This window comes from Malaclemys terrapin, chromosome 7 (genome assembly GCF_027887155.1).
Source record: "Malaclemys terrapin pileata isolate rMalTer1 chromosome 7, rMalTer1.hap1, whole genome shotgun sequence".
Taxonomy (NCBI): Eukaryota; Metazoa; Chordata; order Testudines; family Emydidae; genus Malaclemys; species Malaclemys terrapin.
In genome coordinates, this window is record NC_071511.1 from 70662609 (window position 1) to 70679417 (window position 16809).

The following is a 16809-nucleotide window of genomic DNA, read 5'->3' on the forward strand; positions in this document are numbered from 1 at the left end:
CTCTGTTTGAAGATAAATTCTCCCTAATAGCTGAATTTGTGGAGTTTCCCTTTTAGAATCTCAGGTTTCTGGGATAACGGCCCTTTGTTGTGACTCTTGTGTCTGTGGGGCTGCCACTGGGATTTTCAGGGCCCAAGCCCAGAAGCAGAATCAGGGCTACTGTGGTCCTGTCCCACAGTCAACAATCCCGTACCAATCTTTTTGCTCCACTCCCTCTTGCCTCAGAGCATTCAACCCTTCACCTGTCCCAACTCCCTTGGTGTTTCCTTCTCCTACTACTTGCCTCTGTCCCCTCACCCAGCATATTGTCCCCATTCGCTGTTCCCCCTTCTCTCTCACCCCTCTTACCAGTTTCTGTTCTCTCCTCTTCCTCTGTTTTTGTCCACCCTTGTCCCTGTACCAGTGTAATAGTTCCATGGCAGCAGTGGGCTGGTCAGGGCTCCTGGTGCTGTGTGAGTGCAGACGGCACGCTATCTTCACCAGCACCTACCCCCCTGTATTGGCTCTCCAGAGTAATTGCATCACCATAGACCTGCCAATGAGGTAATGCCAGTCTCAGCTCCCCTTCCTCACCTTATCTTTATGCCCAGTCAACACAAGAAGAGCAGCCATTTGTGCTTCTTACCTAAACCATCAGCAGGGGTGTTGGGGCAGAAAATCTTCAGGACTTTTCTGGGGTGCTGCACAGGGAGAGATGGGACCAGCTGGAGAGTCTTAACACCATTTTGCAGTAGCTAGGCAGGCACTTCAACTCTCCGTGTATGGAGATGAGAGGAACAAAGGAGCAGCAGAGAACCGAATAAGAGGGTACGTATGTGTGGGATGCCAGGGCAAGCAAGCTGCAAAACATCAGAAGGAGTCTTAAGCACTGGCAGATGAGCAGGCAAATAGCAAAGGGAGGGAGTAGGTGAGGGACGATTTTTGGAGGGGCAGCATCAGGGCTTTTTTGGAGAGATGAATAACTTGTTATTTTGAAATTGTCCTCACTGTTACCTTATGGCCTCATCAGCTGTTATTGAAACAATGGGTTGCAATGAGTTTTTCCTTCAGTGCTCACTTTTCTTGTTTCTCTTAATTTCTCATTCTTTCCTTGTTTGGAGATGAAGGGAGGAGAGCATGGGAAGCTGGTGAAGATTGGAGAGGAACACTTTTTGTTGGAAGATTAGCAAATTATCATGCATGAGTCATGTCTCCTCCCAACAAAATGTGCCCTAATGGTTAGAGCAGGAAGAAACAAGGCTGTGATTTCCTAGATCACATTGTTAGCTCTGGGGGTCAGTGATCTGTCAGCTAGTGCCAAGGAGCTCAGTACTCCACAAGTAGGTCCAGAAGTAACTTTTCTTTCTAGCTCTGTGGAAGGATTGTGCATTAGTCTTTGGGGAAAGGAAATATGGAAGTCAGGCTAAGGATTGGATAAATTTTTGTGACGCTTAAAAAGAAAGCACTAAATCCAGTGCTGACATTAATGGCAAAAGTCCTATTGCGCTGGATTTTCTTTTCCCTTACACAAGTTTTATACTAACTAGATCTTCACTGACTTAACTGGCATTACTCCTGATTTTACACTGACTGGCAGATGTGAGAGGAAAATCACTGGCTTTCAGTATTTGGCCCAACGAACTAAAAGTTGAAGTAAACTGGTATTCATGGCAGTTTGCTGTTTGTTTCAGCTCTATACAAAATACTTTAATTCCTGGACCTGATTGCTTCAAATTAGAGACTCATTAATCAAGCTCAATTAGTGAGTACCTTTTGCAGAGAGTTAGCCACACAATGACTTCTGTTATTGTCATCGCTTTGATATGTGCTCCCTGGAGTCACCATACATGGAATCCAAGAGTACTTCAGGAATGATAATGCGATAGCGACATACCTTATTTACATGCAAAACTCAATTGCTCTTCAAGTATTAATTGGGAAGCAATCAGGCAGCAGCTACGTGGAAACAATGAGTCAAACTCACTGTATTTTAATGTATTTTTTATTTGCATTGGGATTAGTGATGAGTAGCTATGTAGAGGAAAAGAACGTGATGAGATGTACTTCACTCCTGATATCTGTGGAGCCGTAATCACACATTCAGGCACAATAGCTGGTTGGTTTAAATTCTGGCTTTGGGTTTGAGCAGTCCTCAGTTCAAATTCCATATGAGTCCTTCAGGAGAATGAATCCTCTGGTACTTTTACATTTAAAATAAGAGAGAACAAAACACTAATAAGCTCATGACCTGGCAGGAGAATGAATTGGAAGACCTATTCTAATAGGTATTTTCCCAGTCTAACATCTACAGTCTGCTATAGACTTCATCATGTAGTCTACAACAGACTACTGACTAAATCTGGGGCCTGCCAGATTCTTTATCTTGTAGCTCTTATTGGGCTTCTTTGAACTGAACTTCCAAATCTTCCACTGTCCCAATCACGGCTCACAATATGAATCAACAAGGCCCAAATAGCTCTCAGAAATCTCCCCTCACTACTATCCTGCCATCATTATTTTTAAGGATCTTTAACAATGCTTGTGTGGTGTAAGGGGCCTTAGTGCAAATGAGAACCAGGTCCTAAAAATCTTGACCTCAGAGGTGTATCTCCTACACAATGATGATAGAACAACCTACGTACAGACACTTATGTGATTATTCCCTTTTTATTAGTCACAGATCTACAGGCTTGACAATGCATCTCTGTCAGCCTTTCAAAGCTCTGGTTCTGGCCGTGGCATTGATGGTATCATCAGGTGTGGATATAAATAAACATGAATGCCTGCCCAGTCCTTCAATGTTGTGCTCCCGGAACCAATGGTTTATCAGGTAGAGATGGAAGAGATGGGAAAGAGGGTCCCAAAGGAGAAAAGGGAGACCAAGTTACAAAGTACTATAATCATTTACCAAGATTATATCTGTGACCCGTCTATCAGTCCCCATCCTTTGTCTTCTGCCTTCCCTGGCTCAGTCTCTGATTTTGTCTCTCTCTTGGAACTTTAAATGTTCTCTCTCTCCTCTGGCTGCTTTTAAGTATGCTCTTATGCCCCATCATGAGAAAAAGCATCCATCAATTTCACTTTCCCCTCTAGCTTTGGCAGAAGCCTTGCAGGCTGTTCTATGCAGGCAGGCCCTTGTGCCCAGTCAGAGCCTCATTAATTTCTACTAGGCGCTCTACAGATGTGGGGATCTGCTTGCACAGAGCAGCTTGCAGGATCAGGGCCCATGTTTACAAAGCACTGTAATGCATTTACAATGCTATCCATGTATATGTGATTTATAATAAGAATAGTTGATTAACAGTTATTCTCACAGAATAACAAAAGTTAGAGCTCATTTGTAGATCTCACAGCAGATTTGTTTCCTAAAGTTAATTATTGAATGCTTTGTCCAGTCCAATTTTGAATATCCCAGTAGAGCTGGTTGGGAATTTTTCATCAAATTTTTTTTTTTTTTTTGCTAACTGATTTCTTTTTAACCAAACACTAGGAGCAGGGCTGAGGGGTTTGCAGGGTTTCCCTGGAAAGGCAGGACCTCAGGGAACAAAAGGAGATCAAGGACCACAGGTGAAAAAGGACAAAAGGGAGAAAGTGCAAGTGAGAAGTCGACTCTCTCTGACTCAGATATTCTGGTCAATATCTGTTGTCACATTTTGCATGCAGAAATTTGGTAGGCTCATGGCAATGTCCTGTATTTCTTTTCATCACTATCTGGGGGTGAAGAGCTCTCCCAAAGCTTTGGGGAGAATAAATGGTAATTGACATGTCACAACTACTGTATAGGAGAACAGGGGACAAACCCAAGCAATATGGAAATATTCCCTGAAATGTGTTCACACGACTCACCTTTGCCTACAGAGGGGCATGTATTAGTTTTATCTCCTCCTCTTTTAAGATAACTGATATTTTTCCCCCTTTTGCTTCTCTTCCCAGTCATGTTTCCTCTTTGCTTTCCATCTTTGTGTGGAACACATTTGTTACTCTGTAGAAACACACTTTAAAAAAATATTCTAACTGGAAAAAAATTAATCCCTAGAGCTATCCCCACACACAGATGACAGATTCTGATTAAGTGGAAGTGGTGACCAGTGACAGAGAGAAGATCCTCATCTGATTAGTATGTGTGTACCAGTACCCAGTTTGAAATGATGTTTGGGTTCCCAGTGAAGAAAGCAAAGATGTCATTTTTAGAGCTGGGTGAAATTTTTCATCCAAAATTTTTTTCAACAAAAAATGGTGATTTAGGTCAACCAAAACATTTTGCAAATCTGTGTCAATTTCACTCAATTATTTTGTTTGGGGAAAACAAACAAATTCTGAAAAAGTCTGAAATGTTTTGTTTTCACACTTTTTAAAAGAAAGTTCAGATTTTTTGTTTTAAATTTTCCTTCAATTTCATTAAAAATAACACATTTTTCACAAAATGTGGGGATTGTTTATTTATCTGTTTGTTTTTTATTTTTGTTCTTCTTGTTGTTTAATTGCAAAACTGCCAGTGAACCAAAAAATCAGTTATCACTGGTGTAGTCATGTTGTGAATATTTTTGGAGCTGGCAACCCCTGGTTAGGGCATCATGCCGCCCACCCATACGGTAGCAGTTAGGCAACTGGCCAGTCCAAAGGCAATGATTGTATGGTAATTTTGCAATGATTTATTACATGACTCCCCAACTGTTTTTCTTAGCATTTGATGCTCTTCAAAGACAAGTGACTGCTTTGGAAAAGAACATCCAGACTCTTCAAGCTGACGTTAGCAGACACCAAAAGTGTGAGATATGTTTACATGATTGTATTTTTGGGGTGAGGAGAGGGAGGGGGGAATCTTTGCAAGTAAAGGGGTGATAATAGCAGCTTAAACACTGTACAGCCTTCTCCCACACACTGCCCCTAACAAATGGGCTTCAATCCTAGCCTGCCTTGACAGTGTAGATTCCTCACAGTCCCAGCCATGCCAACATCCAGTTATCACTAAGTCATGCCCAGTTATTGTGCAAGGGCTTTGTTACATGGGCAAATGTCCACACAGGTGATTTCCCAGGAGTCTTCTCTATGCTAACATCTGCACTACTACTGGCTCAGTTGCACTGGTTGTAGCAGTGATGGGAGGGTCCTAGACATCTAATGCACAGGGTCCTAGACATCATTGCCATAGGGACATCCTGGGTGAAAGAGCTCAGCTGGTTGCTGAGAGTGGGTTGTCTTCATCTGTTCTAAGCAGGCTTAGATGACACAGTGAATAAAGTATAAGTTCCCTGTCTTCACTAGCTCTTCCACCATATATGCCCGAGGTGAATTTTCCCTCATTTTAGTGCAACAGAGGGAAATGCTACTGTGTATTCATCTCCCTTTCTCTGCAGTACAATTTTATAACATGGTTTTTCAGTCAAAAGATCTCCGTTCATATTTGTCCTGGAAATCATTCAAGAAACCAGCTAGCTGCTGTTCTGTTTCCAAATAGTTGCTGCTAGCACAGTTTCATCTATAATGCTGGCAGAAGTCACATTATTTGTATAAGTGTTGTTTGTTACTTACAAAGTGCAATTAATGTGCCTAGTGTTTTGTGGGTAAATTCTTACAGTGAGATTAACTTCCCCCATAACGCATGTAAAATTTTCATTTTAATTATCTCTTTGTTTCTAGTTTTTTCTTTGCGGTGGGTCAAGAGTGTTGGTAAGAAAACATTTATGTCAACAGGCACAAAAGATTCTTTTAAAAATGGGAAATCCCTGTGTGCAAAAGCTGGAGTTGCACTCGCCTGTCCACACAATCATGCTGAGAACACGGCCTTGCGAGAAATATTGAAGGATTCAGAACAAGCGTATTTAGGGATGTCTGATGTGCAAACTGAAGGCAAATTTCTGTATCTGAATGGAGAACCTGTAACTTACACAAACTGGAACACAGGAGAACCAAACGATAACAAGAATGAAGTCTGTGTTGCAATGTATGACAATGGAAAGTGGAATGACATAGTTTGTTCAAATTCAGAAATGTTAATTATTTGTGAATTTTAATCTTTTCCCATGATACGTTCTGTCACATTCCAAAGTCCATTTAAAGCTATGGAAATGCTCCAATTGACTTACTTGGTAGAGCTGAATAAATAATGGATTTTTCAGTTCAGTGACTAAACTGAAAAATCTGGGCTGGAGGGAGAGTTAAATTCAAACTGACACCAATTAATTTTTTTTTAATTTTCCCTCTCATTGTAAAACTTGAAAAAATTTCATTTAGCGTTGACTGGAATGTTTTGGTGAACTTGCAATAATTTTTTTTTCAAGTTATTCATTTGGATTTGATTGTTTTCAGGTACTTTTCAATTGCTCAGATTTGAATTTGAAATACTGTTATGAAACAAAATGTCAAAACATTTCGACATGGTCAAAATGAAAATGTTTCAACTTTTAAAAAAATCATTTTTTACTATTTGTCAAATTTGACCCAAATTCTCAAATAGTTTTGGATCACTGACATTTTTGACAAAAAAATCTATTTGCTGGAATTCACCCTGATCTACTAATGGACTAAGGGCCCCAGAGTTTAATTCAGGGCTCAGGAAGTTTTATATCTAGTCTAATCGCAAGGGTATATAGAGTGTAACAGATCCAGAGCTGCAGATCACAACTGGATGACAAAGGGCTGCAAAGGTGATAACATTTCCAGTGTCTGGCATGAGCGAAGTATATTCAAAAGATGGGAAGGGTGTTGAATAGGTGTCATTGTTTTTCTTCTTCAAATAATATGTCATCTAGGGACAAACCCCTGTAGAGTTATTTATTCTCTCTCATGCTTCTGTACTAACCTGAAGTATTGTCATCTCCCAGGTACCCTGCACTGGAAGAAGTGCTTGTTTTTTTGTCGATGGTTACTGGTTCAGATGACCATGTACCAAAGCAGCCACTCAAATACCCAGGGAGTGACTAGGGAGTGACTATGCAGTATTGCTTGTTTTGTGGTCAGGCAGAAAGGCCTCCTCTGTCCCCACACAACCTAGAAACAGTCACAGTTTGTTCTGAACAGCTTTGTACACACAGGACATTCCCCTAAAGAGTAACCAGAAATAGAGCTTCTTGACAGTTGTTTTCTCCTTGTCATAGAGAGATTCAGACTTGAATTCCCTAATGAAAACTTAAAGGTAATTGTTCATTCATTAGGAATTAAGTTGCCTTGAATGTAATGGTACTATTGCTAATGAGTGGTGCTCAGATGGCTGGTCGATGTACCTTCTTCGGGGTTCCTGTGTAATTAAGCACGAGGAAAGCCTTTGCTAATGAACCAGCATCCCGTGGTTCTTCTCTCTAGGAACAATCACAGTTCTCAGCTTAGAGTTAAGATGCAAGCTTGGAGCACTCTTACTACATCATGTTATTGGTACATTCTTGTCCCTTTTTGTATGTAAATAACTGGCAGTGCATAATGTTCATGATCCTATGTGATTTCAGCCTTTAGTGATGTCATGGCTCCTAATGTGTGTTTACTCTAGTACTAAAAATTGAAATAATTGTCACATAGACGCTTGAATGCCATTATGTCCTATGCATCCTTATGCTCCATAACAAAAATCATTAACATGCAGAGTATTCCTAGAGCATTAACCATTTTCATAGTTTTCCATGCAGCTAGGGAAAACTGCAACATGCTATAAGACAGATCTTAAGTGCTGTATCTGGTCAAAAGAAGAATATAACATTAAAATACATTTAAATGTGTCCTATGTGTAATCAAAATTACAATCCAAGAGGAAGATGCTTTTTTGACAATCTAGTTTGACACACAGAAAATGCAGCTCACCATTTGAATGCAGCAGAAGGCAGGAGACTCTCAATGTTGTTACATTACATCCAAGGGCTTGACTCCCTCATAATTCTCGAAATGGCCTAAATGTGATTTAAGTGACTCAGAGGCTATTGCTGGCCCTCTGCATAGGGAAAACTTTCACCCAGTATGCACTGTAATGAGGTGATCACACCCCTTGCTGGATTATTCAGAGAAGGTTAATTCCCTGCAAAGGGAGCCAAGCATAGACTTTGTCACACCCTGTCAAACTTGCTGGGTTTGGTAATTAAGGAAAAAGTTTCCTTAATTAGTTTCTGGGCATGAAGACTGACCAACGTTTGGTCTTGTCCAGAAAAAAGCAGGAATTGTCCAGCTCTTCCTCTCCCCAGCCTGAGGAGACATCAGAGCTGAGCAGGTCTCAGGACTGACACACACAGGGGGCTGAAATGAGGACTACTGCAGTCCTGTCAGAGGACTGTACCATTGGACTGAGTCTCACAGCTATGGCTGTTATGTTTTTCTTTACTTTATTTATTTTAGAAGCAGACAAGACAACCTGTGTAGGAAGAATGAAGTGGATGTTTGAAGCTGAAGCAGATGACTGCTTCATTAATTGGGGTGTTGGGGACGTAGCATGTAGTTAGATTGCGAGCTCGCCTACATATCAGTGGTGCCTCCTGAAAGTGATGAATGGGCACCCCCACAACCAAAATAGAAAGGACTCTTTCTGAAGCCCAGCACTGTGTTTGACTGGTGCGGTTTTCTGTTTGGACTTGTATACCCTGGAAGGGGAGTACTTTTTAGTTTGGCCAGAGAGCGAACTGCCCTACCAACAGAAGAAGGCTGCAGAAGGACACTGAGCAGCTCCTGCTGACTAAGGGGTAAGACAGCCCCAGACAGCACAAAATGCTATTCTTATCTCTTAACAGAACTTAATGTACAAGGGTTCTGAAAGCACAGTTGTCTAAGATACCTTGTTAGACTAGCAACTGACACTGAAAATCACCAGCAACATTCGCTACTATGGAGACATTCATATGGCACCTAATACATTCCTTTCCCTTTCAAAGAGTAAACTCCAATCCTGCAAACACTGCCAGATTTAGGTCCTGATTCTCCAAGGTGCCAAACACCTGTAATTCCAACTAAAATCAGTGGGAGATATGGGTGCTCACCAGCTCAGAAAATCAAGCTCTAGGGCTCCTATTCAGGAAAGTACTTAAGAATATGCTTAACTTTAAGCAAATGCTTCAGTCTTTTGCTGAATCAGGGTCATAGCCTAACAAACAGAAATAGCCCCACTGACTTCACTCGTCCTTTCAACGGGACTATTCCAATCACTTGGTAGTACGTTTTTATAAGACTCGGCCCTTAATTTTTAACCCATCTTCAGACAAAATCCTCTAGTAAAATCCTCCTGGGAATCTGGATCCACGCACTTGAACAAACGCAAACTCATGCCAACTATCTTCACTCCACTCCTGTTGCACTCTTACCGCTAGGTGGCATTATAACACATAACATGTATATGCAAAATGTTGTACTTCCAAACCAGTCAGCCAGAAAGGAAGTACCCAACTACACCTTTCTCTTGGGGAAGGAATTTGAATATGACTTTTCTTCTCAGATAATATAGCCAGATAATCAACACTTTGGAAGTCTGAAGGTTTGTCAGCCTCTCAAAATATATAAGTGTTTTAAGTTACAAAGCTAGTTGAAATTCACAAAGCCCTCCCTTCTCAACAGCAGTATTGCTAACCCCAAGCATTCAAAAATCATGAGTCAAGATCCAAAAACTCATTGGATTAGCTTTAAAATCATATTTTTTAAATAATATGTTTAGGGTTCTCTTTATTTGCCTTCTACGTTCTGAGCCCTTAAGTTTAATATTTTCAACCTTTCCTCTGCAACCAGGAAGGCTAGAAACCTTTTTCTAAGAGTCTTACATAGTAACCTGGCTTTAGGAAAAACTTTAAATAGCATTAGACTCAGCCATAAACCATAGTGTAACTCTCTCTTTTCAAGGATGAGACAACTGGAAAAATGAAGGACACGTATTCCCAGCTAAAGTGATTTCTGTGTTACACTTAAGGGACAGAATCATCACCCAAAAGCACAAACTGGCCCTTGTCAGTTGACTTGTATGTGAAATACGTCATGTTAGAGTTACATTAAGATACATATGTATATCTGTCCAGTTTGATAGATAGACATGTTTGTATGCTATTCATCTAATATTGTTTTTTTATAATATGCACTGTGTACAGATCTCTCCACTCTGGGCCTTTTGGTATGTTTTGTAGACTAGAATAGAATGTGAAAGAATACTACATTTCCTCACTGCTAACACTGGATCTGAAAAACAGAGTCAGAGAGGCCATGAAGGAAGGAATAAGAGACAAATAATGAAACTGTGAATTATTGCTTAAAAATGTGTGTTGTCTCAGGGAAACAAAAAGTAGCAAATATTAAGTTGTTGAAAATTCTGAGCAGATTCTCTTTTAGCAGTATCCTTCTACTTCCAACCAAGTCTAAATCCACTATTCTGTAGCAATCCTATCCTCTTCCATAATACAGTAGCAGCCATTGTGGTATTAATTTTATATCTTCTTTATTATTATGACTAGTGAAATCTTTTTTTGCACAGATCAGGCCACAGGGAGGCACATTACAGCAGTAGAACGGTAATTATTGGTACTGGAGAAGGTTATACATTTTCTAAAGCATATGCAGATCTGCATTATATTTTCCTTGTCATCATTGGTAACTGTAGCAGGGTGGTTACCCCACTCCTGCCCTGAAGGGCTTAAAACAGCCCAGAAGAAGCCTGGGCTGATTGGGGAAAGTGGGCTCAGCTGTGGCCATGCTCCAATCAGGCCCAGCTGGCCTGTATAAAAAGGCTGTGAGGAGCTCAAACAGTTTCTTTCTGTGCTTAGAGGGAGATGGGCCTGGCTGCAGGGTGTTAGAGACAGGGTACCTGAGTGGAGCAGGGCTGCGTAAAAGCTGGGGAGCTCCAGCCTGGAAAGCCCCAGGCAGAAGGCCAAGAGGTACTGGGGGTTGCAGAGGGCAGCTTGGGGTAGGCCAGGGCAGGAGGTCCAAACCCAACCTTGCCAGTGATGAGTAGGCTGATACTGCAGTCTGCCCCAGAGTGGGGGGCTAGATGATGACTGGCAGTAGCCCTCTACTGAGATGAGGTGGGGATTGTGGGTCGGGGTTCCCTTGGGAGGGGAGACCCTAAGACTGAGGGGTTACTGCCAGGGGGCAACATCCCAGGTAAAAGGGCAGTGGGGTCCAGGGAGGGACATGGGGGCCAGAGGACAGGCAGATCACTGGCCTGCAGAAGGTCCTCTGGAGCTGGAATGAGCTAATTCCTAGATGTCATCAGCAGGAGGTGCTGCTGGGGTGAGTCACCACTGTTACAATAACACAACTTGATAATTCTCAAGTGAAACGTGTTCCTTTTCTTCATTAATTGGTGTCCTGCAGCTATGAAAACTAGGGCTTTTAAAAGTTTTTTGTGTGAGGTTTTTAGTTAATATTTATATGAAAATGAAGGAAAGACTTCAGTCCCTAAAAGACAGGCCTCAGATATTTATGTCAAGAAAGAGACATTCTATGGATATGAATGTTCTCCCGGCTACAGGGATCAGAGAGTAATTTGATCGCTCATCTGAGACTGACTCCAGAGCATTGTGGTGGGTTTTGTGACCTGTTCACTTGGAGTTTAACAAAGATGATCCACATATTATATATCCAATAGGCTATTTGTCAGGCATTAGCTAGCACCAACTTTCAGTTACTGATCAGTGCTATATTTGGACAGGTATCTTGCAGAAAATGTGAATGGTTCCATCTCCCCTGGCCAAACATCTGAACCATCCAGTTTCCCGCAATGAGCATCAAAGATAATCTAAAATATGCCACACACAAGTGACAGACATGAGAAATCCATTTGTGTGAGCAAAAGACTCATATCTGCGAACGATAGGAGCCATCTTATCTCTTGAGGTATTTGCCTATAAGATGTCTCTCTTATTTTTTAAATTCATACTTTGTTAAAAAAGATCTTGATTTGAAATTTCTAAAAGTGAAGGAGCAAAAACCATAAATAGAGTGACAATTTCAGAATTCCCTGCTTACCATCCATTCCTTAAAATGAATCTATATTCTCTATTTTTTTTAACCAAATAAAAATTATAGAATCATAAGTTTTGTGATTTGGAATAATTAGGGAACAGTAAATGTGGAAAATAAATATCATCATCCTTAAGAGAAATGTAAAGCTTTTTAAATATAATTTATAGAGAATATTTTAATTAAAATGGAATGCTCCATTTTCTAATCCCGTCTCACCCATAATTACATATAACCTTTGCTGGTTTAATAATGGGGGACTGCTGCACAACTTTTATACTCTGAGTTTTTTCTCAGTAACTAAAGGCTGACCAAACAATTACTTTGCCTCTTTAAACTGTGTGACCTGTGAAATTCATTTTGCAATTCAATATCCCCTAATTGCAATGTAAATGACAATGTGCCTGGAGAGTCCTATATGGACGTGGAATGCAAATTAATCTTAGTGAGGTTTTTGGGATGATTTGCTCAATACAATGAAATATTCAATATTGTTAGAAATGTGACAGTGTACCCCATAAAGCTTTATGGGGAGGGGGTCCATCTAGCTGACCCATTGGAAACAAAGTGGGATGCCCAAAGGGGTCCAGAGCACTCCAGGGAAAGATGTTCTTGCTACACTTGCAAGAGATAAAACTCTCGCTCCAAGACAGGGGGGGGGGGGGGGGGAGAGAATCTCTGCATGGGAGGAACTTCACAAGGGAGTGGGGCCCAGCCCAGACAAACTCTAGAGGGAGGGGCCGAGGGCAAGCATGGTTGTAGGAAGCATGGCCCTTTCCTGGCCAAAGACCCAAGCACACGCCTGAACTAAAAGTCTTCCTCAAAGAGGCAGAAGAATCTGCATCACAGTGTCTACCAGAGAGCACAGACAACTGGGAAAAAGCAATAGATGCTAAACAAGTCAAATTCAGTGAACGAAGCCTGTCCATCGTAGATTTGCTGTTAACCTTGTGTCTTTTGCTAATTCACCTATGGGATAAAACAAAAGAATTCACACTAGTGGTAAACCCTTTAAAGATGTGGGACATACCTAATTTGTGGAAGAAGCTGTTATACATGGTGGGGATGGTGACAACACAGCCCCACCAGCATGTTACTTTACAGCCCATACCTGTAAAAAGCAGCAAAAGCATAACAGGCCCATGCTGCTGTGTAGAAGGGAAAACTGAGGCACACCACCTCATGGCATTGGTGGCTAAATGCCCAGACACCTCCACTTTAACAGATATTGCTGTCTGCATTCTGTTAGCAATACTACATCCCAACCTGTTTGCAAGCATCTGGGGACCAGGAACCCCAAAATGGGCTAGAACCCCTAGGAGTGACATCATATGGTTTCAAGGTACTGAAAAGGAGTGTGACCAAAGACAAACAGAAATTTTACAGGTACTGCCTCCGCCATGGACAGTGTCCAAGTCTCTGGCAGTAAGTTCAGGGGGAGGGTGTGACAGTGTACCCCATAAGGCTTTATGGGGAGGGGGTGCTTATAAATGTATGTATGACATAACTGGAATATGTTTTGTGCTGCCTGTGCCATGTAATATATCTCCATAAAGGTTATGGTCTACTATATCTATTCATCCTATTTGTACAGATATATCATTTTCTACTTGAGGTTAAGAATATGGGCTGTATGCTTGCTTGGTTTCTAAGTAAGATTTGTGAGGCATTTGGTCAGCTTCTTTAGGAAGGAATTCGCCAGGTTAAGTACCTGATCAGGAAACACTTGGAGAACAATGCATCTTGGAATGCTCCAATCCACTTAAGAAGTCTTCCTGAAGACATGCAAGATACCATGTGGACAATGGCTTCAGCCTGTAAAGACTGAGTCATGCAGGGACATGTGACTTGCCCAGGTGACTCCAAAACTCCATCTTGGAGCTGGACTTTGCATAGGAGGGAGGGGGGGGTCTCCACCCACAAGAGTCTATTTAAACACATGGGAGATCCCTCCATTTGGTCTTCAGCTGGCTAAGGAAGGAGCCTCTCCACCCCCCCAGGATACTTGAAGGGAACTGGAACAAAGGACAGTAACTACAGGGGGTGTGAGTGATTGCTGGAACCAGGCTAAAAGGAGATTAGCCTGTAAAAAGGAGCGTTCTGGAACTGGTGAGGATCTTATCTGTATTTAGTTTGATTAGACATAGATTTGCGCATTTTATTTTATTTTGGTGACTTACTTTGTTCTGTCTTACTACTTGGAACCACTTAAATCCTATTTTCTGTATTTAATAAAATCACTTTCAATTTAGTAATTGACTCAGAGTATGTATTAATACCGGGGGAGCAAACAACTGTGCATTTCTCTCTATCAGTGTTATAGAGGGCGAACAATTTATGAGTTTGCCCTGCATAAGCTTTATGCAGGGTAAAATGGATTTATATGGGTTTAGACCCCATTGGGAGTTGAGCATCTGAGTGCTAGAGACAAGCACACTTACCTGAGCTGTCTTCAGGTAAACTTGCAGCTTTGGGGCAAGTGATTCAGACCCTGGGTCTGTGTTGGAGCAGACGGAAGTGTCTGGCCCAGCAAGACAGAGTGCTGAAGTCCTAAGCTGGCAGGGAAAACAGGAGCAGAGGTAGTCTTTGCACATCAGGTGGCAGCTCCCAAGGGGGTTTCTGTGATCCAACCTATCACAAAACGTATCAAGCTTCTTGTAACCATAAGATGAAATTGCTTCTGTACTAAACACACCACACATTAACATTGTGCATTAACAAAAGAATAAGATGTTTTCTGCAAAAACAGATGAGTCTAGACTGCAGACAGCTACAAAAACACTCCAAGGGCAAAACGTGTCAGAGAAAAAAATGTTAGAGTAGTGCAGCTAATGGGTGAAAGTGGAGCTGGTCAAAAATATTTCAGTGGATAGTAAACATGCCATGCATTTGTCAGGGCACCAAAACAATTTGCAAATTTGGCTAATTTCAGCTGGAAAAGCAACTTGACAACAACCACTTCAAAAATGTGGAAATTAAAAAAATTACAAGATGAAATGTTTTGACCTTTCATTTGAAAATGAAATGTCTATTTGAATCAACATTTTCTAATTGGTTAGTCTGACCAGAACAATTTATTTATTGGTTTTTCATTTTGTCTAGAAAAAATGGGAGGGAGAATCAGTTGGTTAGAAAATAACCTCCTTTTTTAGTGTATTTTTTCAGTCAGACACCAACACTGAAAAATCAATGGCTCACTCAGCTGCAGGTATAAGTATTATTTCTTGGATCTGTCATCTGAGAGAACCCTTCAATCAACTTCTCTCTGAGGGCGTTGAAGTCTTTGATCTCTTGGGCTTGGGTTTGATCCCACTTCTCTTGTTCTGGACATCTCTTAGAGGTTCTTTGTCTTCTGCTTGAGATTGCCTCCTCTGGGGATAGCAGCTCCTCATCTCAGACATGCCACAGCCAGCTTCTTCTGGGGGATCCTCCGTCTTGCCTTTGCTAATAACAGGCCCAGCTCTGGTGTAAATTTAGAGTATTTCAAATGGCTTTAATGGAATTATTCTGGCTATACATAGGTATTAGTGAGTATAATTTGGCCCAGAAGATCTGCAGACTTCCCACTAAACAAACGTGATAACATAGCTGTGTTGATGAATTCAGTGAACCTCTGTCATATTGTTGGTTGATAGCAGGCTGTCCTTTTCAAAATAGACAAAATAATTTCAGGATTATGGAGAGTATGGAAAATAGTAACTGGCATGTTCATTAATAGTTATTACTTGAAACTCCTAAACCACTAACAGCATGCATTCAAGCACTATCAGCTGTGTCCAGAGTCCTGACCTTTTCACTGCCCACTGTAGGTCTGCTATTTTTAGCGGATCTTAAGCAACAGAGAGGAGGGGGAGAGCTTTTGAGCTTGGTTTCTACTAGCTGTCAGGAGGGTTAATGCAGAGTCCCTGATGACCACTTAATTGTTCATTAATTATAAATGAATTTGTATTTGCTATAATAGCACTTAATGAGGTGGTTATAATTAGTGACAATATGACTGGCTGATATACCTGCACAGGAGTTCCTGTGTAATTCAGCCTGAGAGCAGCATTTGTTAATCAGTTACTGGGGCTGGCTTTCTACAGAGGGTGCATAGTTTGGAGCTGAATGCAGGCTTAGGGGGAACTATCTTGTCACATTGGAGAAAGCACCTGCAATGCTCTTTTCCCCCCCGTATTTTGAAAGCATTTATTCTAAATTTAAAATTGCAAGACAAATAGAAAACTGTTTCATTTATAAGCTGCAAATACCATAGGCACCAGCTAATTTAATCCACCAAATATTATCCATTTCAAAATATAAATGATTCACAGAAAAAGTTGATTATCCCTAGGGCATCAAGAAAGTTGATCGGTCTGTTATGGCATGTTTCCTGTTGTGGAAGGGAATGAAGCACCATCCCTTTGGACCCTATGCTGCTGTTTCATCTGAAAACATGTGGAAGAAGGCAACTTATTCTCAAAACTCCATGGCTTTACTGCAACAGAAATTGCATCATTTGCATGGTGTCAGCTTAGCACCACTGCACAAAGAAGCCTCATCTGCAGATGAAGGATTGACCAATAGTCCAAGATAGTGTAGACCAGGCATCGGCAACCTTTAGCACATGGCTTGCCAGGGTAAGCACCTTGGCAGGCCACACAGGTTTGTTTACCTGACGCGTCTGCAGGTTCAGCCAATCGTGTCTCCCACTGGCTGTGGTTCACTGCTCCAGGCCAATGGGGGCTGCGGGGAGCGGCGCAGGCTGGGGGATGTGCTGGCTGCTGCTTCCCGCAGCTCCCATTGGCCTGGAGCGGCAAACCACAGCCAGTGGGAGCCGCGATCGGCTGAACCTGCAGATGTGGCAGGTAAACAAACCGGCCCGGCCCACCAGGGTGTTTACCCTGGCAGGCCACGTGCCAAAGGTTGCCGATCCCTGGT

The 16809-nt window shown here is 41.7% G+C and overlaps 1 protein-coding gene across 1 annotated transcript; it reads left to right on the forward strand.

Annotated features, from left to right (window-relative positions):
- The first annotated feature begins 823 nt into the window (after positions 1-823).
- Positions 824-14140, forward strand: LOC128841239 (mannose-binding protein-like). Its single transcript, XM_054036105.1, is given in 6 exon segments — positions 824-2758; positions 2760-2861; positions 3468-3541; positions 3544-3591; positions 4643-4747; positions 5620-14140. Coding segments are annotated over 6 exon segments (864 nt in total). The 5' UTR covers positions 824-2597; the 3' UTR covers positions 5994-14140.
- The last annotated feature ends 2669 nt before the right edge of the window (positions 14141-16809 follow it).